This window comes from Nilaparvata lugens, chromosome 14, assembly GCF_014356525.2.
Source record: "Nilaparvata lugens isolate BPH chromosome 14, ASM1435652v1, whole genome shotgun sequence".
Taxonomy (NCBI): domain Eukaryota; kingdom Metazoa; phylum Arthropoda; class Insecta; order Hemiptera; family Delphacidae; genus Nilaparvata; species Nilaparvata lugens.
The window spans coordinates 20,698,867-20,725,516 of NC_052517.1; the positions used below are offsets into that span (position 1 = coordinate 20,698,867).

Here is a 26,650-nt window from a genome sequence, read left to right on the forward strand (position 1 = left end):
TGTGTTCTTTACAAGAACCAGGATGGAGTTTTTCCCTATACTAACATCCCATTCATCACCCGTTTGCTTGTTGCAATCCAGTGTTATATGCTTGGCAGTCTCTTCAGACTGATTAGTCCTCGTGACCTACGTGAGTTCCACTCCTGGCCTAATTTGAAGGTCCTATCGCTGAGGAAAGGGTGGCCAAGTTGCCTCTAGGGCGCCCATCCACCCTTGACTTAGCCTCTTGACCCACATTTGTACCTGGAGTTTCACCCATCTCTGGTCTCTTGGGTTTTATCTTTTCGCCCCTCCGAAACTCTGCAGGGTAAAAAGCCTCACCTCTCCCAAGAAGTTTTGCCTGAATGGCCACCCTTCTCTGAGAAAGTGGTGAGTTTTGGTCTCTCCACCCACAAAGTCGTGACCTACGTGAGTTCCACTCCTGGCTTCTTTATAGGTCCTTCCGCTAAAGGAGGGGCCGCCAAATTGCCTCTAGGGCACCTGGTCACCCTCGACTACTCAGCCTCTTGACCCGCATTTGTGCCTGGAGTTTCACCCATCTCTGGTCTCTTGGGTTTTTCTGTTTGCCCCTGATGGGGCAGATCCCGTGGGTTTGAAGGCAAGGCAACTTCTGGAGTTGCCTTGAGGTCCATTTTAGTCGCCTCCTACGACAAGCTTGGATACTGTGGGTGAATTCCGGTTTTCAACACATTCTTGAGTACGATGATCGACTCAAAACTCCCCCAACCCACAGGGGGCTTCTTAAAATTGCCAAATTCTTGCAAATAGAAGTAGTAGCAGTAGCATATACTTATATTCATTTTTTGTAAACCTTTTTTGTATTTTTTTGGCAAATAAAATAACAAACAATTTGGATTCTCCGGAATCCAAATGAAACTTGAACAATGAGGTATATAGTGAAGTCCATGTTATAATGGCAGTGAATAAAGATAAGAAAACAGCGATGCTGATTCTCTGCCTTGAATAATTATATTTCTACATTGTTAAAAACAGATTTGGCATCGTTGCGGAGCTAGAAAAGGATAATACCACCTGCTTTGTCGAATGATAGACAAGGATAGCAACACCAAAGTTAATCAAATACTGTCATTATAACATGGACCTCACTTTAGGACAAGAACAACCACAACATGATACATTATCAACACAATTTAATACAGTATCATCTCAACTTGATACACAACACTATGATTTAATAAATTCGCTATCTGCTTTGTCGAATGATAGACAAGGATAGCAACACCAATGTTAACCAAATACTGCCATTATAACGTGGACCTCACTATAGAACAAGAACAACCACAACATGATACAGTATCAACACAATATGATACTGTATCATCTCAACTTGATACACAACACTATGATTTGATACATTCGCTATCTGCTTTGTCGAATGATAGACAAGGATAGCAACACCAAAGTTAATCAAATACTGTCATTATAACATGGACCCTACTATAGCAGCATGTGATCCTCAACCAAGTCCTTGTGGGTACCATCGCGTCCCCACCAACGTTTCTCAAACTTCTAGATCAAACTATACTTCATTTGCAACGTAACAGTCCTTTACCATGGCGTATCACCATACATGATACAGTATCACCACAATATAATACAGTATCACCACAATATAATACAGTATCAACACAATATGGTACAGCATCATCTCAACTTGATACACAACACCACAATTTCATACAAAACTTCCAAACTGAATGAATTCTACTAACCATGGCATATCTTCTTATGCTATCTTTTCTCTATGCTATCAACACAATATGATACAGTATCATCTCAACTTGATACAAAACTTCCAAACTTTGAATTAATTCTACTAACCATGGCATATCTTCTTATGCTATCTTTTCTCTATGCTATCAACACAATATGATACAGTATCATCTCAACTTAATACGAAACTTCCAAACTTTGAATTAATTCTACTAACCATGGCATATCTTCTTATGCTATCTTTTCTCTATGCTATCATCACAATATGATACAGTATCATCTCAACTTGATACAAAACTTCCAAACTGAATGAATTCAACAAACCATGACATATCTTCTCAAAGATGAAACTAATTCTCAATTTGTTGTGTTTTGAAACAGCCGGCCGTAGTGCAATGGTGTCGATCGATAGGCGTGACCTTGGCTGTGATTGGTCCAGAGGCGCCACTCGCCACCGGATTGGTCGACTCACTCAGCCAAAATGGCGGCCCTAGAATTTGTCGACAACTTGCTGGTCGACAAAAAATTCGGATCAGCTGGAGAGAACATTATCATCGAAGAGGTGTTGACTGGAGTCGAAGTGTCGGTCAGTTCGATTTTCAGTCAATTCGAGTATCGGAGAATTCATTTTCATTCATTCACTTTTCATTAAAATGATTCAAGGAGTTCCAAACATGCACAGCCACGCAGCTCTAAAATTGAGAAAATGTTGTCAAAAACAGGGTTTTTCGCGGTTTTCTCTAAAACGGCTCCATCGATTTTGATTAAATTTATACCTAGAATAGTCATTGATAAGCTGTATCAACTGTCACAAGTCCCATATCTGTAAAAATTTCAGGAGCTCCGCCCCATCTATGCAAAGTTTGATTTTAGATTCCCAATTATGAGGCTTCAGATACAAATTAAACAAAAAATTTCAAGTGGAAAAGATTGAGCATGAGAATCTCTACAATTAATGTTCAATAACATTTTCACCTAAAATTAAAAATAAGCTCGAAATTCGAGAAAATATGATTATTCAATTGCAAACTGTTGATTCTATTAAATCATTCATTATGAAGAGATAGCAGACCTCGTATGTCTCCAGCGTTATTGTCCTGTCACCGGCTGGCTCAGATTTATTCATTTGATTATAAATGAATTTTTTATAAGTAGATTTTTGTTTATAAGTAGACTTGAGATGCGCGTGAACACTAGCGTCAGGTGATCAATTTTCATAACGGCAAGGAAAGTTGTGTGAGTGCGCCACACCAGATTTTTTTCTTGTAACACTGTTGTCAATTTTATTTGGTGAATAAATTTGATTTGAATGAATTTTGAAAATTCCAGGTGCTGGCCTTCACAGACGGAACAGAGGTCAGGGTGATGCCCCCGGCTCAGGACCACAAGAGGGCACTGGATGGCGACCAGGGGGGCATGACAGGAGGCATGGGGGCATATTGCCCCTGCCCCTACATCGACCAGCAGGGGCTCGAACTGGTTAAGAAGACTGTCCTACAACCTGTCATTGATAAGTTGAGACAAGATGGCTCTCCCTTTGTTGGTAAGTGTTCACTTCATTCATCTATAATATTGTTGTAAATGTGCTTCTGTAATTAACAATTTATTAGGGAGTCTTCTTAATTAGAAAACTGAGGTCATATGTCAGTTTGGATGTTTTAAAGGTGATTTATTGCGCTCACATCAATTCTCATCTGTCATATGGCACCATACTTTGGGGTTCCAGAGCTTACAGTGGTAGACTTTTTAGAATACAGAGAAAGGCTATCAGACTGATTTGTGGGCTTTCTAAGCGAGCACAGTGTGATGAGCATTTTAAAATTCTGGGAATATTGACTCTACCTTCAATATTTGTACAACAGATCCTTATTTATGTTAAGGAGAATTTGGAGAAGTTTGTGGAGCAGGGGGTAGTTCATAGCCATAACACTAGAAATAGGGGTAATTTGACTACTTATCGGTATACCTATTCTAGTACACAAAAAACATTTCTATTTTTATCAATAAAATTGTTTAATTCACTTCCTGAAGATCTTAGAGATATGGAGAATGGAACTTTTAAAATTCATATGAAACGTTTCTTAGCAGCTAACCCTTTAAACAAGATTGAAGATTTTTATACATTAGCTAGGAATATTCGGTTATAAGTTGAAAATCAGGTGATATATTACACTGATTATATTATACTGATAGTGTAACTTACTGATGTAATATATTTTTATTTTGTATCATGTTGTATATATTTGACACTTGTATTGTATCTGATGACCTCAGATATTGCTGCAATAAAGATTCTATTCTATTCTATTCATTTAAAGTTTAAATTCATGATCAAAATAACTAGTAGTTCGCGCTCAGTAAGTTACATTGACCTGTTGTTATCTTTTCGCCACACTGCACAGAAAGCAGCTGTTTCCCAGTCCTCACATAGATCTGAAAGACATTGTTTGCAGACGACTCTCGTCTGACGTCAGAACATGCTTCTTTCCGGCTAAGGCCGGAAAGAGTACCCTTTCCGGCCGCTTTTTGAAATTTTTTGAAAATATGTTTGGACAACTGTGCCATATGGTGCATTGTGTACAGGAGGGTGAGATCGGAAATTTTCACCCCACTTTGAGTACCCTACGACGTCTGGTTCTTGAGATATGAGACATCAAAGTTTCCGCTCCCCCCCTCATAAAACATTCTTATTCGATTTATTATTCTTATATAGCTGATGCCAAAAAGTTAGGGGGCTTCGTGGGTCACATGATGTAACCTACCCACAGCTGATGCAATGCATCTATTTATTGTCTCTTTTGATTAAAAAATCATCACCTAAGCCAAGCTAGATGACAACTCTACTTGACAACATCGGCTGTTGGGACGCAGAAGAGACCCACGAAACCGCCTAACTTTTTGGCGTCAGCTATACCTGTAGTGTGGCGAAAAATATCGTACGCGACTCTCTCAGAAAGGTGTTCACGGTATTTGGATAACATATTCCCGGGCTCGGCAAGCCTCGCCTGGGAAACTATCCTCATACCGTAAACACTAACTTTCTGTGCTTGTAGCGTAATATACTATTTCTCAAAAATTAATAAATAATTTATCAATTTAAAATGTCTAGAAAAAATCCTAAATGAACATAGAGCTTTCTGTCCTATCGTACCGTGACGTGTCGTCCCGGAATGTGAGTGTGAGAGCTGTTATCAGGTCTGGCTGTCGTCGATACGCCCGCCAATCCAATCAACCCATCACAGAACATTCTGTGTTGTCGTGTTGGCGAAAAGTCGGTGTGTTGAAATTAACAAAATAAACTACCATAATGCTGATTTCCTACAAACTTCATTTCTCACTTTTCATGATTTTAGAAATCAATCTCTTTTCAATAATATTTGTTGCAATTTTAATCATCAGATTAAAAAGAAAATTGTGAAAAAAATGTTTTTTATCAATAACTCCAAACTCCAAACTAGAATCATGGCCTCACCTTATGGAAAGACAAACAAAGTTAGTAGACAACTGTCTACTATCGTTGATGGAAAGATACATTTTCAAGATGTTCGATGTTTTTGAACGAGTAGTATTATAGTACCTCACTTCGCTCGGTCAAAAATAATTACAACATCAATTTAGAACTGAAGCCGATAGTCCTAGTAGTTGTTTTTGGTGAAGCTATGTGACGTTGGTAGTTTCTCATACTGTGCCCTTCTTACACTCTTACACTCCCAACAACACACTAATAATAGACAGTAGTCTACAGTAATTGGGGAAGAAATATGCAACACAAACGTTCTATATACTATAGGATATCTTCTTATGCTATCGTTTCCCTATGATTAAATTTAGTTGTACTTTCAACAGACCCCTGCAAAGCACGGGTAACACTGATAATATTCCCGGGTTGACAAATAATTTTTGAATAGTAGCGCTCATCGAATTTCCATCTAGCTGTTTACCCTGTTGTCAATATTTGCAGTAGCAGAAGTCTTCGGGGTTAATCACAGCATTTAATTGGGATTTTCGTTTAATAATAATTATTTAATTTTATCTTCCAGGTGTATTGTATGCTGGTTTAATGTTGACCAAGGATGGACCCAAAGTTCTGGAGTTTAACTGTCGTTTCGGCGATCCTGAAACCGAAGTTTTGTTACCTTTGTTGGACACCGATCTCTGCGACATTATGAAGGTGGGTTCCGAACCATCCATACTACTCTATCAAATTTTAAATTTATTTGGGTTCAGAAAGTTATCAAAAAGTTTTATAAGATTTATATGGATAAGTAAAGCAGGGGTCTCCAACCTTTTTTATTCCAGGGCCACATTGTTAATTCTTGGGAGGCTTGGAGGGCCAATAACAAGGATGTACGTGGTATTTGACTTGTGGGGACACACACGACGGGGGATTTGGGGGGTGTACAATTATTATATTTCTATTAAAATAATATGAGGAGTTTCAAGTAGGTTTAATTTAAACACAGGAAGAAACAAACCAATTCATTTCATTCCAATGCAAAGTCCAATTTATTGAGTGTAGAAAGGTCATAAGAAAACTTGACAATGCATAAATTTAGCAAGTTAAACAAAATTATGATAATTTTTTAATAGTAATAAGACAACTTGACAATACACGAATTTACAGAAAGTTACCAAGCTAAAAGAGAATGCTTATTTTCAGTGAGAAGATTGCATTTCTTTTCCATTTAGAATGTCCGCCCATTTAGGATCAAACTTTGTGGTTCCGATCATTAAAATTGTTTTCAAATGTTCATCTGACAAGGAAGATCTGTATCTGGATTTAACAAACTTCATTTTTGAATATGTCTGCCAACACTTGAAGGTAAATCCAAAAAGAGAAAACATAGCTTCAGCATGGTTTTTTATGTTTTTAGAGTCTTTTTCTGGGAGAGACATGTACAGTCCGTGCAGACCATTTGCTAATATCTCGCGATGGTTGATCGCTGCTTGTTTACAGCTAATTTTACACTTATTAAGAAATGGAGTGGCTAGTAAGAGAAGAGTACTGAACTCACAGTTGTTGTCAAAAATGTGTATAAATATATATTTTTTAAAATCTGTAGCAATAACTCTCGGCGGGCCGGACAAAATCTATCTGCGGGCCGGATGTGGCCCGCGGGCCGTAGGTTGGTGAGCCCTGAAGTAAAGTTGAAATTAATTAATTTTTAATTAATTAATTTAAAAAAAATTTAATTTTTAAAGTTGAAAAAGTATTGCTCCATTATTATCATCAATATTTTATGTTTTTTACAGGCCTGTTGTACTAAACAATTGAAAAACATCGACATACAATGGAAGAAGAATCTATCGGCTGTAACTGTTATAATGGCTAGTAGAGGATACCCTGAATCAAGCAGTAAAGGAGATGTCATTCAAGGTAAATATTAAGACGATTCCGATCTCTTATCACATCTGTCATCTATACTATAATAAAGGAAAGAGCTGACTTATACACGTAGGGGATAGGAAATTCACGAATGACGCATCATCACGTCTCAACTACTCAACTCATTAACTTGAAATTCTGCTTATAGATTCTTAATTAACCGAGGATAGTTACCGTATAAGCTTATTTTCAAATCTTCAAGGTTACTATTTAAACTACTATAATAAAGGAAAGAAATGGCTTATACACGTAGGGGATAGGAAATTCACGAATGACGCATCATCACGTCTCAACTACTCAACTCATTAACTTCACATTTTGCATATAGATTCTTAATTAACCGAGGATGGTTATAGGCCTACTTCAAAGGCTCAACTGACACTTAGGCGACTCAGGTGGAGAAGAGACTGGACTCTAGTGGAGAGCATGTGTTTCCAAATGGTGACACTCAGACCAGTCGACTCTAGTCTCCGCGACGTCACGACTGTGAGACTGAGTCGAGCGTCGACTCGACATGTTGGTCGAGCCTCGACTTGAGTTGCGTTGTACCATGCATTTTTAATGAATGTGGGGTTATATTTTATGAAAGTGATGTTTCATCATTTTAGATAAGACAATAATAAGATAAAGACAAATATATTCATAATAATAATTATAAAATTTGTTGGCCGAGCGAAGTGAGGTCTAAGATTCAAATTAACGGTTTGGCATTTCTCTTAATGTTTAAATGTTTTTATGTTTATATGTTGCGCATTTACGGTGAAACGCGGTAATAGATTTTCATTAAATTTGACAGGTATGTTCCTTTTTTAATTGCGCGTCGACGTATATATAAGGTTTTTGGAAATTTTGCATTTCAAGGATAATATAAGAGGAAAAAGGAGACTCCTTCATACGCCAATATAAGAGTAAAAATCAGACTATAGAATTATTCATCATAAATCAGCTGACAAGTGATTACACAGATGTGTGGAGAAGCCAGTCTATTGCTGTATTTCCATAAGGTCTATAGTTTCAATCAGGTACTTGTGGATGAGAATACTGCGTGAGATCTACTGTTCACAGAACTAGTATAATAAAGGAAAGAATCGGCTTTTACCAATACCTACCTACTAAGCCAGTTCTTTACTTTATTATAGATGTTTGTAACTAATTTTTTTTTTCAAATAAATTTCAATTTTATTTTCAATTGCAGGCCTATCCGAAGCTGAATCACTGGACAATACACTGGTCTTCCACTGTGGCACGCGATTGGCCGAAAATGACGTCATCTCGACCAATGGCGGGCGAGTATTGGCCGTGGTCGCATTGGCCAATCAGCTGAGTGCTGCGGCTGCCAAGGCCAATACAGGGTGTGCCAAAATTCGCTTCCCTGGAGCTCAGTACAGGAAGGATATCGGTCATAAGGGTATTGCCAGGTTAGTTTTGTATCAAATCATTTGCAACGTGTATCAAATTATTTGCAACGTGTATCAAATATTATTCATCTAATTTATCGCCATGTGCATCCAAATTGTTAGCATCGTATGAGGTGATTGGTAAAGTATATACAACTATGGTGAGATCCACGTTTTAATGGCAGTATTTGATTGAAATTGGTGCTGCTATCCTTGTCTATCATTCCACAAAGCAGATAGCGCTATTCTTTACCAGGTACACAACATTGCCAGATCGATTTTGAACAAAGTATAAAATCTAATCAGTTGACAAAATATGTTCAACCTCAACAATGGAAATATATTATTGAAAAATAAATATAAGCTACTGCACTAAAACTAAAGTACATACATGAAAATTCAGGAACTGCTAATTTATTTAATTAGAAATAATCACGAGATGATATCCTTATCCATAATATTAAGGATAATAGTTATTAACTAGTAGTTCTGTGAACAGTAGACCTCACGCAGTATTCTCATCCACAAGTACCTGATTGAAACTTGGACCTTATTGAAATACGGCAATAGACTGGCTTCTCCACACATCTGTGTAATCACTTGTCAGCTGATTTATGATTAATAATTCTATAGTCTGATTTTTACTCTAATATTGGCGTATGAAGGAGGCTCCTTTTTCCTTATATATTATCCTTGAAATGCAAAATTTCCAAAAACCTTGTATATACGTCGACGCGCAATTAAAAAAGGAACATACCTGCCAATTTCATGAAAATCTATATACAATTATTGAAAAATAAATATAAGCTACTGCACTAAAACTAAAGTACATACATGAAAATTCAGGAAATGATTTATTTAATTAGAAATCATCACGATATGATATCCTTATCCATAATATCAAGGATAATATTTATTAAATAGAATTTAATCATCTAAATTCATCATTTATATTTAATCATCCTTCTTCCAGTAACTATAATTATTATGCTTCTATGAGTAGATGTGGTTAGGCAAAAACACCAGCTAAAGGAAGATTCCTTGTGACTTGTGTCTTAACTCTCCATCTAAATCGTTCTTCTAAGACCCTTATTAAAAAACTGTTGTATATACTACTATCATAGAGAAAAGATAGCGTAAGTAGATATCCCATGGTATAGGGCGTTTATGTCGCCACTTTTACTGTTATCTCAAGCCGATTACTGTCGATTATTGTCGATTTTTACTGTTTTGATCGGGTGAGAGTGTATGAACGGCACAATATTGATTGATTGATTGATTGAGTACTTTATTTATGTAGATTACAATATATACTGGCTTATACACTTATATACAATAGCTTACAATACAGCAAAATTATAGATGAATTTACATAATATAGACTAAGAAAATAATTATTGAACTGTATATGAAAAAGCAGTTTGTAATATAATAACTATAGATAATAATCATATTGTTATGCATCTACATAAATTGGCGGAGCTTTGGACATATCAATGTCCATTCTTCGGAAAGAATATTAAAAATATCCTCCCCACTAACTCTCTACCAAAACGTTAATTTCGTTATTTAAACTAAGGATTTATTTATTAATGGAAATATTGTAAAAGTTTTAATCAATATGAATATTAAAGAGAAAAAAAACAGAAAATTGATAGAGTAAAATAATTATATAGGTAGATAAGATCAAATAATTGATTAATAAAATGAAGTAGGCTGAAAGTAGATCAGGGTTATCAACTTTCAGTAATATACAGCATTATGCAGTGGATAATTGAAATAACATGAGTTATATAATATATATATACAATTCGTTCTATAACATGGTTAAAGGTTTGTATTTGTGGGATGGGTGGGGGATGGATGTCATGTGATCGTTCTAGGGCCGGACAGTTTCAGTCATTTGTTCCAAAAGATGTTTTTTTAAAGTTAGGATGAAGCTCGCTCGGCTCTCGATCGACCTGATAGAAACAGGAAGTGTATTCCATGCACGACAGGCACTGACTAAGAAGGATTTTGTGAAAATAGTAGTTCGATGATTGGGTATCCTTAAAGTACTTTCTCCGGTTCTAGTATGTGAAGCATCTATCCTCCTACCTTCAGAGACAAATTTGAAATCATCTTTAAAATAGTTCGGATTACCGTATATCAAGATATCTCTAACAAGCTTGACTATTCGAAAAAGCCTCTGATCGGGAAGCTTTAATGTTGAACTAGCAATGTGGGCTGGGGTGATATGATCATGGCGTTGGAGAGAGTAGACGAAACGTAGACAATAATTTGGCAACGCTGTAGTTTATCATTCAGAGTGACTTGCATATCGTTAAGAACAGAATTACAATACAGTAAATGTGGGAAGATGAGAGATTGAACCAATAATAATTTAATGTTTCTAGGGAGGATATCGTGCATTTTCTTCAATGCATGCATGGCTGAGAATACCTTTTTACAAGTTTTGTTCACTTGTTCTGACCAGTCAAGAGTATTATTCATAATAATGCCTAAATTTTTAACTGAGCTACAGTAAGGAATGTCATTACCGTCTACACTAATTTTGTGAATCGATTCAAGGTCAATATTGTTTATAAGACGAGAATATCCAATTATAATGGGTTGTGTTTTGATGGGATTAAGCTTAAGGCCATTTTTCTTTGTCCATTCCACTATCGAATTGATATCCTGATTCATTATTCCAACTGTTTCATTAATTTTTGTTATGGGACAGCTTAAATAGATTTGAAGGTCGTCTGCATAAGTATGGAAACTGGAGAATTTGATAATGGAAGAAAGGTCATTAGCATACAAAGTGAAGAGGAGAGGGCCTAAAATTGAACCTTGTGGTACTCCATGCATAACGTTTTTCCAAGTTGACTTTTTGTCACCGACAGATACACATTGTTTCCTACCTAATAGATAGGATTTAAACCAAACTAACGAGTTGTGACTGAAACCAAGAATAGCCAACTTATTCAGAAGGACTGTATGATCAACAGTATCGAATGCTTTAGAAAAATCAAATAGGGTGAGGATGGTGCATTTTCTTTGGTCCATAGCTAACCTTATATCATCAGTGACACGAAGCAGAGCTGTCTCAGTTGAATGGAATTTTCTAAAGCCTGATTGAAAGTTATGAAGCTTACTATTGTTGTCTAGAAATTTTACAACTTGAGCATGAATGAGTCTTTCTAGCACTTTGGACAATGCAGGTAAAATACTGATTGGTCTAAAATCCTCAACTTTATTGGGTGATGGAACTTTATTTAGAGGGCGAACCAGAGCAAACTTCCAGTTTTCAGGGAAAATGCCTTCTTCAAGTGACTTGTTGAAAATGTATGTAATGGTTGGTAAAACAGCAAATAACATCTTCTTGATAAATTTAATAGGAATTTTGTCTACACCCATAGCATTACTATGAATACGTTGAATTGCTCTGAAAGTGTCTTCTTCTGAGATTGGATGGAAATGAAATTGATCAGTGATTGGTAAATCTAAGTTTGTAACCTGCTCTTCAAGATCATCAATGTGATTAGCAATGACAACTTCGTCGCGTTGGTTAGAGTGTGAAACGAAATGGTCATTTATATTATTCAATGGTAAGTCAATTTGTGGATTCGATTTCTCTTTGCCAAGCCCGAATTCTTTTATTCCCTGCCAAAGTGATTTAGAGTCTTGTCTATTGTTTGTCATGAATGAATTCAAGTACCTAATCTTTGAGTTCCGTAATTCCTGTTTAACCTATTTCTAAGGCTCCTATACTCTATCAAACTGTCCAAGTCAAATGTCTTTTTAAATTTTCTATGTGCTTTGTCTCTACGTCCCATCATCTTAAGTATGTCTTCAGTCATCCACGGTACTCGTCGTTTTCTATTAATCCTCCTTGTCACATAAGGTGCATGTTTGTCATACAAAGTCAAAGTCCAATTCTCGAAAGTCTTGACCATGTCATCAACTGAGGGTAATGCTTCAATTTGATGCCATGGAGTCTGAGCCACATCAGTCAGGAAGGCGGCTTCATCAAAGTTTTTGAAGTCTCTATAAGTGATAATTTTCTGTTCTGGCTTGGGTATCTTATGGGAAAGTACACAGTAGATCAAATCATGTCTAGAAATAGCTGGGACTGAGATTTGGCCTGCTTGAACAACCTCATTGGGATCACTAACAATGAGAAGGTCAATGAGTGTGTCTGATTCATTAGTATGATGAGTTGGATCGAGAGGTAAAATAGTCATGTTTAGGCATTGGAAAATTGTAGTCAGTTGAAAGTAGTCAAAGTTACGATTGTCATGTTCAAGTCGGTGTTCATATCCCCCATAACTAGTATACGGTTATAACAAGGCATAAGAGAAAGCAAGGCACTTTCGAAATCTGTGAAATGACCTATTTTTGGTGGGCGATAACAGATACCAACGAGTAATTATCAGTACTAGATAAGGATAATTCAAGTAGCATAAACTCTGGTCTGGAACAATACTCTTGTTTAGATGTGATTAAAACTTTTGTTTTGATACCTTCTTTCACATAAATTGCTACACCCCCACAAGCTTTATTTAATCTATCATTCCGGAAAAGATTATATCCAGGCAATGCAACAAAATTTGATGAAATACTAGGCTTCAAAAATGATTCGGAAATTCCGATTATATTGAAGTCCTGAAAACGGAAGATTGCTCTGAGTTCATCAATGTGGCAACTGAGGGATTGTACGTTAAGGTGAGCAGCCTTGAAAAGTTTTTTGAAAGAGTGGAGCTTATTTGCTAGAAACATACCTGCGTCATTATTACTATTATTGAAATAATCATACCTACTTGAGGGCGAGCGAGCTGACGTGTCAGTGAGAGGCATCATGGAAGCAGCAGACCAATCGTGAACCGACCTCAGAACAACACATGACGGGGAAAATGGGGATGAAACTGATAAAACTTAACCTAAATGAAAAAGTCTCTTGATTCGAGTGCATTCAGCATGCCTTGACAGTTCGGCTCCCTTCACTATTTAAAGCACTAGTTCAAAACAAAATTCACTAAACACAATAAGATGTAGATGTGTGGAGTTCCGGTGATGAATAATCCTAATGGTGAATAAGACGAAGATTGAGGAAGAGCTGGTAGTGGGAGATCTGGTCCAAGTGGAGATAGAGCGAGTAGGTATCCAGTAGTGGAAGAATCGGGTCCAAGTGGAGGTAAGCGAGAAGGAATCCAGTAGTGGAAGATCGAGTCCAAGTGGAGACAGAGAGAGATGGAATCCAGTGGTGGAAAATCGAGTCCAAGTGGAGATAGAGAGAGATGGAATCCAGTAGTGGAAGATCGTGTTCATGGTGGAGATAGAGCGAAATGGGATCCAGTAAAAACTGAAAAAGAGAAGAAAAAGCCAGCAGAAAAACGAAAAATCTTTGAAGAAAGTTATCAATTGAGAAAAGATACATAATACAACTCGCACCTCGGGAGGAAGACTGCTCCAACTCGAAAATTGTCAATTTTGATCTTGTGTATTTTAGTTGGTTTCTATGCACTTTATTCGGTGGAAGACTGTTCCAAGTCAAAACTCGTTCCAATTATTCTATAATATTAGAAGTATAATTAACTATTGGGAGTTGCAATAACAATAAAAGTAGTAAATTGAGAACTGTAATATTTTAGTGATGAATGTCTAAGATAACATTAAATGAAACACAGCCCCTATATAAGCATATGAACAGACTACCCACCCCTCCGTTCTATCAATAATTCTTCACACTTGCTTCTATTGCTCGAGCTGTGGCAACAGTAGGAGATATCATTATGTACACCTAATATGGAAGAGATTACTATCTTTACCTATAGATTACATCCATATCTATAACGTATGTTAATCATCCAATTTATTTGAAATTCAGCATTTCGAAAATTATTAATTATGGAAATAATTTTGGTAAGAGATGTAATAATTATTAGTAAGAATAGAGATAATGATTCTCTAAGTACCCTCTGGAGTATAGTAGTTGATGCATTGAACGTAGTTTGGGAATTAATATCAAGATAAATATTAATCAGTATTAACAAATGTGGATCTCCTTAGTTTGAAATAATTGCCTCATACATTATACATTGCCTCATATCATAAATAGCAGTGGAAAGATTCATTTATAGAACAGAAAGCCAGCTCATGAAAAATGCCAAGGTATAGCCAAGGTATAATGCCAATATGAGAGACTACAAGCGTCATAAAGCTTCACGGGAATGAACTACGTGGACTATCAGCTTGAGATAACAGTAAACGTTGCGACATAAACGCCCTATACCATGGCATATCTACTTACGCTATTGTTTCTCTATGCTACTATCATAGAGAAAAGATAGCGTAAGAGAAGATATCCCATGGTAAAGGTCGTTTTGTTGCAAATTTCTTCTCCGATTACTGTCGACAACTGTCTATTATTAGTGTGTTGTTGGGAGTGTAAGAGTGTAAGAAGGGTACAGTATGAGAGACTACCAGCGTCACATAGCTTCACCAAAAACAACTACTAGGACTATCGGCTTCAGTTAACATTCACATTTGCAACATAGACACCCTATACACTGTCTATTATTAGTGTGTTGTTGGAGTGTAAGAGTGTAAGAAGGGCACAGTATGAGAGACTACCAGCGTCACATAGCTTCACCAAAAACAACTACTGGGACTATCGGCTTCAGTTAACACTCACATTGCAACATAGACCCCTATACACTGTCTATTATTAGTGTGTTGTTGGGAGTGTAAGAGTGTAAGAAGGGCACAGTATGAGAGACTACCAGCGTCACATAGCTTCACCAAAAACAACTACTAGGACTATCGGCTTCAGTTAACACTCACATTTGCAACCTTAGCATGGCGTATCACATAAATGATACAGTATCAACACAATATGATACAGTATCATCTCAACTTGATACACAACACCATAGTTTGATACAAAACTTTCAACCCTTGAATGAATTCCACAAACTATGGCTTATCTTATTTTCTCTATGGTACAGCTTTTACAATGATACTGACAATGATACTGTGATGACACAATGATATTGATTGATGCACATAGGCCCGGTTGCACAAAAGCCGGTTAAATTTTAACCGTGATTAAGTTCACGAGAATCAATCAGAGAAGGCTTTTTTGATAAGACGTCTTCTCTGATTGGTTCTCGTGAAATTAATCACGATTCAAATTTAACCGGTTTTTGTGCAATCGTTTTAGAGTAAAAATTCATAAATACCTGTGATATGGGCAAGAGCTTTGGTGAGGTTCTGTTTCAAAATGTGCAGGATTGGTTTCACATACATCTTGGTTGGGGTCAGCAGTTCTTCACCTGTTATCACAGACAGCAAATATTGACTCCACATTTTGTTTTTGATGAGATATAGTGTTATTTATGTATACTATAATAAAGGAAAGAACTGGCTTGTACACGAACAGGATAGGAAAATTACGTTTGACGCATCATCACGTCTCAACTACTCAACTGATTAACTTGACATTTTGCATATAGATTCTTAATTAACCGAGGACGGTTATGGGACTACTTTCAATTCTTAACGGTCCTTTACCATGGCATGGCTTCTTGTGCTATATTTTCCCTATGCTACTTACTACTTTCTAAACTAGATAAATATAATATTAATCTAATGATTTATACATTTTTGTTGCAATGTTTTCAGGGACATCTTGTCGCAAGGCGAGTTAACCTACGAACAGAGCGGAGTGTCGATCGACGCGGCTGACACTCTCATCGAATCCATCAAGTCGTGCGCCAAGTCCACCCACAGGACGGGGGTGTGCGGGGGGATTGGCGGGTTTGGCGGGCTGTTCGACACCAAACTGGCCGGCTACAAGGATCCCCTGCTTGTCTCGGGCACTGACGGCGTCGGAACCAAGCTCAAGGTTAGTATTGTGTCAGATTATGGTGTTGAGAGGATACTGTATCATATTGTGTTGATACTGTATCATTTGTGGTGATATGCCATGAAGTCTGTATCAAATTGTGTCCTGGCCGGCTACTAAGATCCCCTGCTTGTCTCGGGCACTGACAGCGTCGGAACCAAGCTCAAGGTTAGTATTGTGTCAGATTATGGTGTTGAGATGATACTGTATATATGTGTTGATACTGTATCGTTTATGGTGATATGCCATGAAGTCTGTATCAAATTGTGTCCTGGCCGGCTACAAAGATCCCCTGCTTGTCTCGGGCACTGACGGGGTCGGAAGCAAGCTCAAGGTTTGTATTGTGTCAGATTATGGGGTTGTGTATCAAGTTGAGAGGATACTTTATCGTATTGTGTTGATACTGTATCATTTATGGTGATACTGTATCATATTTATTTGATACTGTATCGTATGCTTGATATTGTATGAAGCTCCTTGTTTTGAGCTTCCTCGGCGCATCTGGGTGGCAGATATAGAATTCGATCTAAACATGGGATATGCAATGCATCATTTTTCAAATGGGGACTTGTAGACTCCCCAGTTTATGACCGTGGGGCGATGGACAGTATGATGCACCACATCATATTTGAATGTGAGAGACGTGTATATCTGGGCGAGGCTTACGACTTCACTGTAGCTAGTCCCCAGGCAATACAGTACATTTCAACCCTTGACGTGCACTTTTAACAGTGTGAAATTTTCTTCATTTTGACAAAAATGCCATATGCTGAATAAATACATGTAACGGATGTGGTGATACTGTATCATTTATGGTGGCATGCCGTGGAGTCTGTATCAAATTGTGTGTAGTTTGTATCAAATTGTGTGTGTAGTATGAATGAATATTTCATTTTGTAGAAGCATAAAGAAAAGATAGGATAAGAACATAAGCCATGCTAAAGGACCGTTATGTTTTAAATGTGACTGTTTACAAATGACGCATCATCACGTCTCAACTACTCAACTGATTAACTTTACATTTTGCATATAGATTCTCAATTTACCGAGGATGGTTATAGGCCTATTTCAAATTCTCCAACATTTCAGTGATTCTAAGTTTTTAATGGTACCCTTGTTGCCTGCTAGTGATGTTTAAAATTTGATAGCCTTTTGTGCAACTGGGCCTAAAAGTGTTTGAATTAAATTAACTTGAAAAATTAATCAAATTGAATTAACTAAGAAGGGCACAGTATGAGAGACTACCAGCGTCACATAGCTTCACCAAAAACAACTACAAGGACTATCGGCTTCAGTTAATAGATAATATTGTTATGCATCTACATAAATTGGCGGAGCTTTGGACATATCAATGTCCATTCTTCGGAAAGAATATTCAAAATATCCTTCCCACTAACTCTCTACCAAAAATTATCTGAGTATTGAAGAGCGTAAATTGTATTTTGAGAAGTGAAAGTGACATAACCAACATTTTGATTTGGACAGTATAGTATAATAGTATAAATTGGAAATGGGACAGTTTTGGGCATGAGCCTGTTGTTGTGCCTCTCCTCATGTTAAGTATTTGTACACAATCGGATTAATAAATAAATAAATTCAGTGACATTTTCAATTCATAATTTATTGCATTCTAAACATCAGAAGATCAGACAGAGGATGAGTCAAAAATGTATTTATTGTAAAATGTTTATTCATCTATTTATATAATGGTTTATTTTTGATTACAGATAGCCCAAGCAACAGGTCTGACTTCGACGATCGGCATTGACCTGGTTGCAATGTGTGCCAATGATATACTCACACACGGGGCCGAACCTCTCTTCTTTCTCGATTACTATGCAACTGGCCAACTCAGTGTCGAGCAAGCGGCCGATGTCATAGCTGGTATAGCTGAAGGGTGTCTCCAGGCTGGATGTGCTCTCATTGGTCAGTATATCAACACAATCATAAAACGTTTTGTATCAAATTATGGTGTTGTGTATCAAGTTGAGATGATACTGTATCATATTGTGTTAGTACTGTATCATTTATGGTGATATGCCATGGTAAAGGACTGTTATGTTGGAAATGTGAGTGTTAACTGAAGCCGATAGTCCTAGTAGTTTTTTTTGGTGTTTGTGTGTGAAGCTATATGTGACGCTGGTAGTCTCTCATACTGTGCCCTTCTTACACTCTTACATCCCAACAACACACTAATAATAGACAGTGTATAGGGTGTCTATGTTGCAAATGTGAGTGTTAACTGAAGCCGATAGTCCTAGTAGTTGTTTTTGGTGAAGCTATGTGACGCTGGTAGTCTCTCATACTGTGCCCTTCTTACACTCTTACACTCCCAACAACACACTAATAATAGACAGTGTATAGGGTGTCTATGTTGCAAATGTGAGTGTTGACTGAAGCCGATAGTCCTAGTAGTTGTTTTTGGTGAAGCTATGTGACGCTGGTAGTCTCTCATACTGTGCCCTTCTTACACTCTTACACTCCCAACAACACACTAATAATAGACAGTGTATAGGGTGTCTATGTTGCAAATGTGAGTGTTAACTGAAGCCGATAGTCCTAGTAGTTTTTTTTGTGAAGCTATGTGACGCTGGTAGTCTCTCATACTGTGCCCTTCTTACACTCTTACACTCCAACAACACACTAATAATAGACAGTGTATAGGGTGTCTATGTTGCAAATGTGAGTGTTAACTGAAGCCGATAGTCCTAGTAGTTGTTTTTGGTGAAGCTATGTGACGCCGCTACTGTGCCGTTCTTAGTTAAATCAATTTAACTAATTTTTCAAGTTAATTTAATTTAATTCAATCTATAAATTGAATTGATTAAAACACTTTTAGACCCAGTTGTGTATCATGTTGTGTTGATACTGTAACATATTGTTGTGATACTGTATCATGTGTGTTGATACCAAATAGAAAAAATAGCATAAGAAGATATCCCATAGTTTGTAGAATTCATTCAAAGTTTGGAAGTTTTGTATCAAATTATGGTGTTGTGTATTAAGTTGATATGATACTGTATCATGTGTGGTGATACTGTATCATATTGTGGTAATACTGTATCATTTTTTGTGATACCAGAGAGAAAAGATAGCATAAGAAGATATCCCATGGTTTGTAGAATTCATTCAAAGTTTGGAAGTTTTGTATCAAATTATGGTGTTGTGTATCAACTTGATATGATACTGTATCATGTGTGTGATACTGTATCATTTTTTGTGATACAATAGGGAAAAAATAGCTTCACCAAAAATAACTACTAGGACTATCGGATTCAGTTAACAGTCACATTTGCAACATAACGGTCCTCTACAATGGCATTATCATCTTATGCTATCTCTTCTATAGTGAGGTCCACGTTATAATGGCAGTGGAGAAAGATAGAAGAGAAAAACGTTGCCAAACCTCTGTCTTGTCAATGCTTTCTATAGATGGTAGCTGATTTGAATTTAATCCAACCTAACCTCACTTTACAGGCGGCGAAACAGCAGAGATGCCCGGTATGTATGCAGCCGGCGATTTCGACCTGGCCGGCTTTGTGGTGGGGGCAGTGGAAAGACCCTCCCTCCTGCCTCTCACCCACACCATAGCAGCTGGTGACGTCATCATAGGACTCACGTCTCGCGGTTGCCATAGCAACGGATACAGCTTGGTTCGCAAAGTGGTTCAGATGTCGGGGTTGGACTACAATGATCTGCCCCGTTCTCCAGCCAAGGCAACACCCTGGGTCAGTTAATTCCCCCATCCAAATTACAATATAATTGTAATCAATGCAACTCACTTCTTTCGGTCAATTAACTTGATTGACCGAGCGAAGTGAGGTAGGTCTAAGATTCAAATCGACGGTTTGGCATTTCTCTTAATGTTTAAATGTTCATATGTTCCTGAACAATAATTGACCGAGCGAAGTGAGGTCTAAGATTCAAGTCGACGGTTTAGCATTTCTCTTAATGTTTAAATGTTTATATGTTGCGCATTTACGGCGAAACGCGGTTTAATACATTTTAATAGATTTTCATGAAATTTGACAGGTATGTTCCTTTTTAAATTGCGCGTCGACGTATATACAAGGTTTTTGGAAATTTTGCATTTCAAGGATAATATAAAAGGAAAAAGGAGCCTGCATCATACGCCAATATTAGAGTGAAAATCAGACTATAGAATTATTCATCATAAATCAGCTGACAAGTGATTACACAGATGTGTGGAGAAGCCAGTCTATTGCTGTATTTCCATATTAAGGTCCATAGTTTCAATCAGGTACTTGTGGATGAGAATACTGCGTGAGAGGTCTACTGTTCACATAAATCATACTGGTCATAAATCAGCTGTCTAGTGGACGGACTATAATACTACCCGTTCAAAAACATCGAACATCTTGAAAAATAATGTATGTTTCCATCAACGTTGTAGACAGTTGCAGCCAGACCTGAAAAAAGCGCTCACACTCACATTCCGGGACGACACGTCACGGTACGATAGCACAGAAAGCTCTATCTTTATTTAGGATTTTTTCTAGACATTTTAAATTGATAAATTATTTATTAGTTTTTGAGAAAACAACAGGTCAATGTAACTTACTGAGCGCGAGGTCTACTGTTGACAGAGCTACTAGTATAGTGAAGTCCACGTTATAATGGCAGTGGAGAATGATAGGAGATCAACGCCTTTGTCTTGTCAATGCTTCTACAGACGGTAGCTGATACAGGTTTATTGATGTAATATTAACTGTTCATTCTCGTTTAAAATCATGAATAATATCTCATTAAGCGAGTATAGTTATTGTATATCTAGAGTAAAAAGTACGACTTTTTCTCCCTGAGGGAAAAAGTTTGAAGCCCGAGGCGAAGCCGAGGGCAACAATTTTCCTGAGGGAGAAAAAGTATTTTTCGCTCGTGATGTACACAACATTTTTCCTCCATCTACATTTTTTTATAGAAACTGCAAATTAAATCATTCTAATAACTTACGTATTGGTGACATGTTTCCTAACAACATAACCTAAAATCTAAAACCTAAAAACCGGTCGTCTGATAGCACTGCTGATTGCGCCAAGTGTAACAATTATATCAGCTGGGCTAACAAAAATGGCTGACTCCAGATCACGCGGTTCAGATTTGAATTGCAGAATGCAGATCAAAAATATTGTTGGCTGGTATTTTGAATAGAATAAAATATTTTAAAAATTGTATAAATTTTTATCGTCTACTAATATTAAGAATTAATATCATATATTTCATGAGTTGATCAAATTCTGGTTGTGGTATTGAATTCAGTTGAATCAATGACAGACACCTCTATTACGCTTTCACATCTGAGCTTAGACCTTCTAACCTATTACCATGTAAGTTTTTAAAATGCTTCCAATGTTATTTAAATGGAGTCACTTTTACTCCCTAGGGAGTTTTTCTGTTTTTTACTACCTAGAGCGAAAAAGTGACACTTTAGTATTATGTTTCAGGGAGTAAAGTAAGTATTTTAGACAGTAGGTGGAGGAAAATTATATTTTTCAATAATTTCAAACTGAAATTTCATAATTAAGATCTAAGTACCATTTGAAAACTTTTATTCAAAGACATGTTTCAACTAATTTTTTATTAATGCCATTTTCATTTAAAAGTTTCCAATAGCGGGTAACTTACTTTAATGTTTTATTATTTCCTGATAAGCTCTACGTTGTGTCTCCTTTTAACCAATATTTTTTTCTACTTTATTAATTTTCAATATGTTTGTAACTTTGTAATAAATTAGTGATATTTTTTAGACAATAATCTAGTGTTTTATTATGGACTAGCAGGAAACCCGTGCTCCGCAAGGGTCTATTTTAAAGCTTGACAAACTGAAATCTTGAAGAATTTGAAATAGGCCTATAACCATCCTCGGTTAATTGAGAATCTATATGCAAAATGTCAAGTTAATGAGTTGAGTAGTTGAGACGTGATGATGCGTCATTCGTGAATTTCCTATCCCCCTACAACTATAAGCCAGTTCTTTCCTTTATTATAGTATAGATAAATAACACTATATCTCACCAAGTAAGTATCTGAAGTCAATATTCTCTGTCTGTGATAACAGGTGAAGAACTCCTGACCCCAACCAAGATGTATGTGAAACCAATCCTGCCGATTCTAAAGCAGAACCTCACCAAAGCTCTTGCTCATATCACAGGTATTTATGACATTTTTACTCTATTTTCCGGTTGCACAAAAGTCGGTCCCGGCTGAAGTATGACAGTCGTAAGGCAGGCCCATTGACTGCTTAAATGATATATTCAGGCGAGGTGGGACCTTCCCGCAAGGGACTCCCCACTAACAAAAGCCATACGAATTTACTTTACTGTTTTTACAATAAATTGCATTTCTTTTTATAAATTAAATCAAAATTTTGGTACCGGTAACAGGACTAAAAAATCAGATTGTATGTTTATGTTTATACTGTTATACCATAGAGAAACGATAGCATAAGTAGATATCCCATGGTATAGGGCGTTTATGTCGCAACTTTTACTGTTATCCCAAGCCGATAGTTCACATAGTTCTTTCCTATGCAGCTGTGTGACGCTGGTAGTCTCTCAAATTGTGCCATTCATACACTATCACCCCAACAAAACAGTAAAAATTGACAATAATCTACAGTAATAGGCTTGAGATAACAGTAAAAGTTGCGACATAAATTCCCTATACCATGGGATATCTACTTACGCTACCGATTGTTTCTCTATGGTTATACTTTGTTTATGACTTGTATTGTTTCCTGACGATATCATTCATTCATTTATTTATTAACAGGGGGTGGCCTGACTGAAAACATCCCCCGAATTCTCAACAACAGTGTAAGGGTTGAAATAGATGCCACCGCATGGACTATGCCTGCTGTCTTCCCTTGGCTCTGTGCTACAGGTCAGTGCTTAGGATGTCACCTAAAATCATGGATAGTAAATGAATATACGTAGTGATAATTGCGTTATAGTCAGTGGAAATGATAGAACCACAGAGTTGCCAAGTCTCTGTTACCACCGCCTTCTATATAGAAGATATCTTTGTACTACAGGTCAGTGCTTAGGATGTCACCTAAATTCATAGATAGTAAATGAATATACGAAGTGATAATTGCGTTATAGTCAGTGGAAATGATAGAACCACAGAGTTGCCAAGTCTCTGATATCACCGCCTTCTATATAGAAGATATCTTTGGAGAGCATGTGTTTCCAAATGGTGACACTCAGACCAGTCGATTCTAGTCTCCGCGACGTCACCATTTCAAAACACATGCTCTCCACTAGAGTCCAGTCTCTTCTCCACCTGAGTCACGTAAGTGTCAGTTGATCCTAAAGGTGCGTACAGACTTTCGCTCTGCTCCGCAACCGAACGTCACTCCAGCAGAGCGATTGATGATCGACCGGCGAACAATAGTGGTTCTACCGGGGAACGCGAGAAGATCTAACATCTTCCATAACGTTCATGATGGGTGCGTGGGCGGAGCGACTGTGGTTCGATGGTGGTACGAGGGCGGTACGAGGGAGGAGCGTGCTCGGTGCGGGTTGGAAGCGCGAATATGTGTACGCAGCTTTAGCTTAAAACTTTTATTCACAACATGTTTCAACAAATTTTTTTTAATGTAATTTTCATTTAATAGTTTCCAATAGAGGGTACTTAGATTTTTTATTTCCTGACAAATTCTACTTGGTGTCTCTATTAACCAATATTTTTTACTTCATTTTATTTTAATATATTTTTTGTAACTTTTTCATGAATTTGTGATATTTTCAGACAATAATCTAGTGTTTTATTATGGACTAGCAGGAAACCCGTGCTCCGCAAAGATCTGTATTAAATCTTGACAAACTGAAAACTTGACATAATGAAATCTTGAAGAATTTAAAATAGGCCTATAACCATCCTCGGTTAATTGAGAATCTATATGCAAAATTTCAAGTTAATGAGTTGAGTAGTTGAGACGTGATGATGCGTCATTCGTGAATTTCCTATCCCCTACAACTATAAGCCAGTTCTTTCCTTTATTATAGTATAGATAAATAACACTATATCTCACCAAGTAAGTATCTGAAGTCAATATTCTCTGTCTGTGATAACAGGTGAAGAACTGCTGACCCCAACCAAGATGTATGTGAAACCAATCCTGCCGATTCTAAAGCAGAACCTCACCAAAGCTCTCGCTCATATCACAGGTATTTATGACATTTTTACTCTATTTTCCGGTTGCACAAAAGCCGGTCCCGGCTGAAGTATGACAGTCGTAAGGCAGGCCCATTGACGGCTTAAATTATATATTCAGGTGAGGTGGGACCATCCCGCAAGGGACTCCCCACCAACAAAAGCCATACGAATTTACTTTACTATTTTTAAAATTGCATTTCTCTTTCTAAATTAAATCAAAATTTTGGTACCGGTAACAGGACTAAAAAATCAGCTTGTATGTTTATGTTTATACTGTTATACCATAGAGAAACGATAGCATAAGTAGATATCCCATGGTATAGGGCGTTTATGTCGCAACTTTTACTGTTATCCCAAGCCGATAGTTCACATAGTTCTTTCCTATGCAGCTGTGTGACGCTGGTAGTCTCTCAAATTGTGCCATTCATACACTATCACCCCAAAAAAACAGTAAAAATTTACAATAATCTACAGTAATAGGCTTGAGATAACAGTAAAAGTTGCGACATAAATTCCCTATACCATGGGATATCTACTTACGCTACCTATTGTTTCACTATAGTTATACTTTGTTCATGACTTGTCTTTTTTCCTGACGATATCATTCATTCATTTATCTATTTATTTACAGGGGGTGGCCTGACTGAAAACATCCCCCGAATTCTCAACAACAGTGTAAGGGTTGAAATAGATGCCACCGCATGGACTATGCCTGCCGTCTTCCCGTGGCTCTGTGCTACAGGTCAGTGCCTAGGATGTTACCTAAATTCATAGATAGTAAATGAATATACGAAGTGATAATTGCGTTATAGTGAGTGGACATGATAGAACCACAGAGTTGCCAAGTCTCTGTTACCACCGCCTTCTATATAGAAGATATCTTTGTACTACAGGTCAATGCTTAGGATGTCACCTAATTCATAGATAGTAAATGAATATACGAAGTAATAATTGCGTTATAGTGAGTGGACATGATAGAACCACAGAGTTGCCAAGTCTCTGTTACCACCGCCTTCTATATAGAAGATATCTTTGTGCTACAGGTCAGTGCTTAGGATGTCACCTAAATTCATAGATAGTAAATGAATATACGAAGTAATAATTGCGTTATAGTGAGTGGACATGATAGAACCACAGAGTTGCCAAGTCTCTGTTACCACCGCCTTCTATATAGAAGATATCTTTGTACTACAGGTCAATGCTTAGGATGTCACCTAAATTCATAGATAGTAAATGAATATACGAAGTGATAATTGCGTTATAGTCAGTGGAAATGATAGAACCACAGAGTTGCCAAGTCTCTGATATCACCGCCTTCTATATAGAAGATATCTTTGTGCTACAGGTTAGTGCTTAGGATGTCACCTAAATTCATAGATAGTAAATGAATATACGAAGTAATAATTGCGTTATAGTGAGTGGACATGATAGAACCACAGAGTTGCCAAGTCTCTGTACCACCGCCTTCTATAGAAGATATCTTTGTACTACAGGTCAATGCTTAGGATGTCACCTAAATTCATAGATAGTAAATGAATATACGTAGTGATAATTGCGTTATAGTCAATGGAAATGATAGAACCACAGAGTTGCCAAGTCTCTGATATCACCGCCTTCTATATAGAGATATCTTTGTGCTACAGGTCAGTGCCTAGGATGTCACCTAAATCATAGATAGTAAATGAATATCCGTAGTGATAGTTGCTTTATAAAGTCAGTGGAAATGATAGGACCACAGAGTTGCCAAGTCTCTGATATCACCGCCTTCTATATAGAAGATATCTTTGTGCTACAGGTCAGTGCTTAGGATGTCACCTAAATTCATAGATAGTAAATGAATATACGAAGTGATAATTGCGTTATAGTCAGTGAAAATGATAGAACCACAGAGTTGCCAAGTCTCTGTTACCACCGCCTTCTATATAGAAGATATCTTTGTACTACAGGTCAATGCTTAGGATGACACATCAATTCATAGATAGTAAATAAATATCCATAGTAATAATCACGTTAAAAAGTGAATGAAAATGAATAATATAAGTAATGATTATACTTTTCAAAGAA

At 37.1% G+C, this 26,650-nt stretch overlaps 1 protein-coding gene across 1 annotated transcript in view; it reads left to right on the top strand.

Annotated features, from left to right (window-relative positions):
• Window positions 1-26,650, top strand: part of LOC111052553 (trifunctional purine biosynthetic protein adenosine-3) — an 88,970-nt gene that overhangs the window by 634 nt on the left and 61,686 nt on the right. The window contains exons 2-13 of the mRNA XM_039441212.1: window positions 2,116-2,320; window positions 3,064-3,277; window positions 5,775-5,905; window positions 6,988-7,111; window positions 8,316-8,538; window positions 16,186-16,408; window positions 18,136-18,334; window positions 19,886-20,140; window positions 22,485-22,577; window positions 23,198-23,308; window positions 24,505-24,597; window positions 25,218-25,328. Of these exons, the coding sequence (XP_039297146.1) occupies window positions 2,216-2,320; window positions 3,064-3,277; window positions 5,775-5,905; window positions 6,988-7,111; window positions 8,316-8,538; window positions 16,186-16,408; window positions 18,136-18,334; window positions 19,886-20,140; window positions 22,485-22,577; window positions 23,198-23,308; window positions 24,505-24,597; window positions 25,218-25,328 (1,882 nt within the window). The 5' untranslated portion in view covers window positions 2,116-2,215. The remainder of the gene's footprint in view (window positions 1-2,115; window positions 2,321-3,063; window positions 3,278-5,774; window positions 5,906-6,987; window positions 7,112-8,315; window positions 8,539-16,185; window positions 16,409-18,135; window positions 18,335-19,885; window positions 20,141-22,484; window positions 22,578-23,197; window positions 23,309-24,504; window positions 24,598-25,217; window positions 25,329-26,650) is intronic.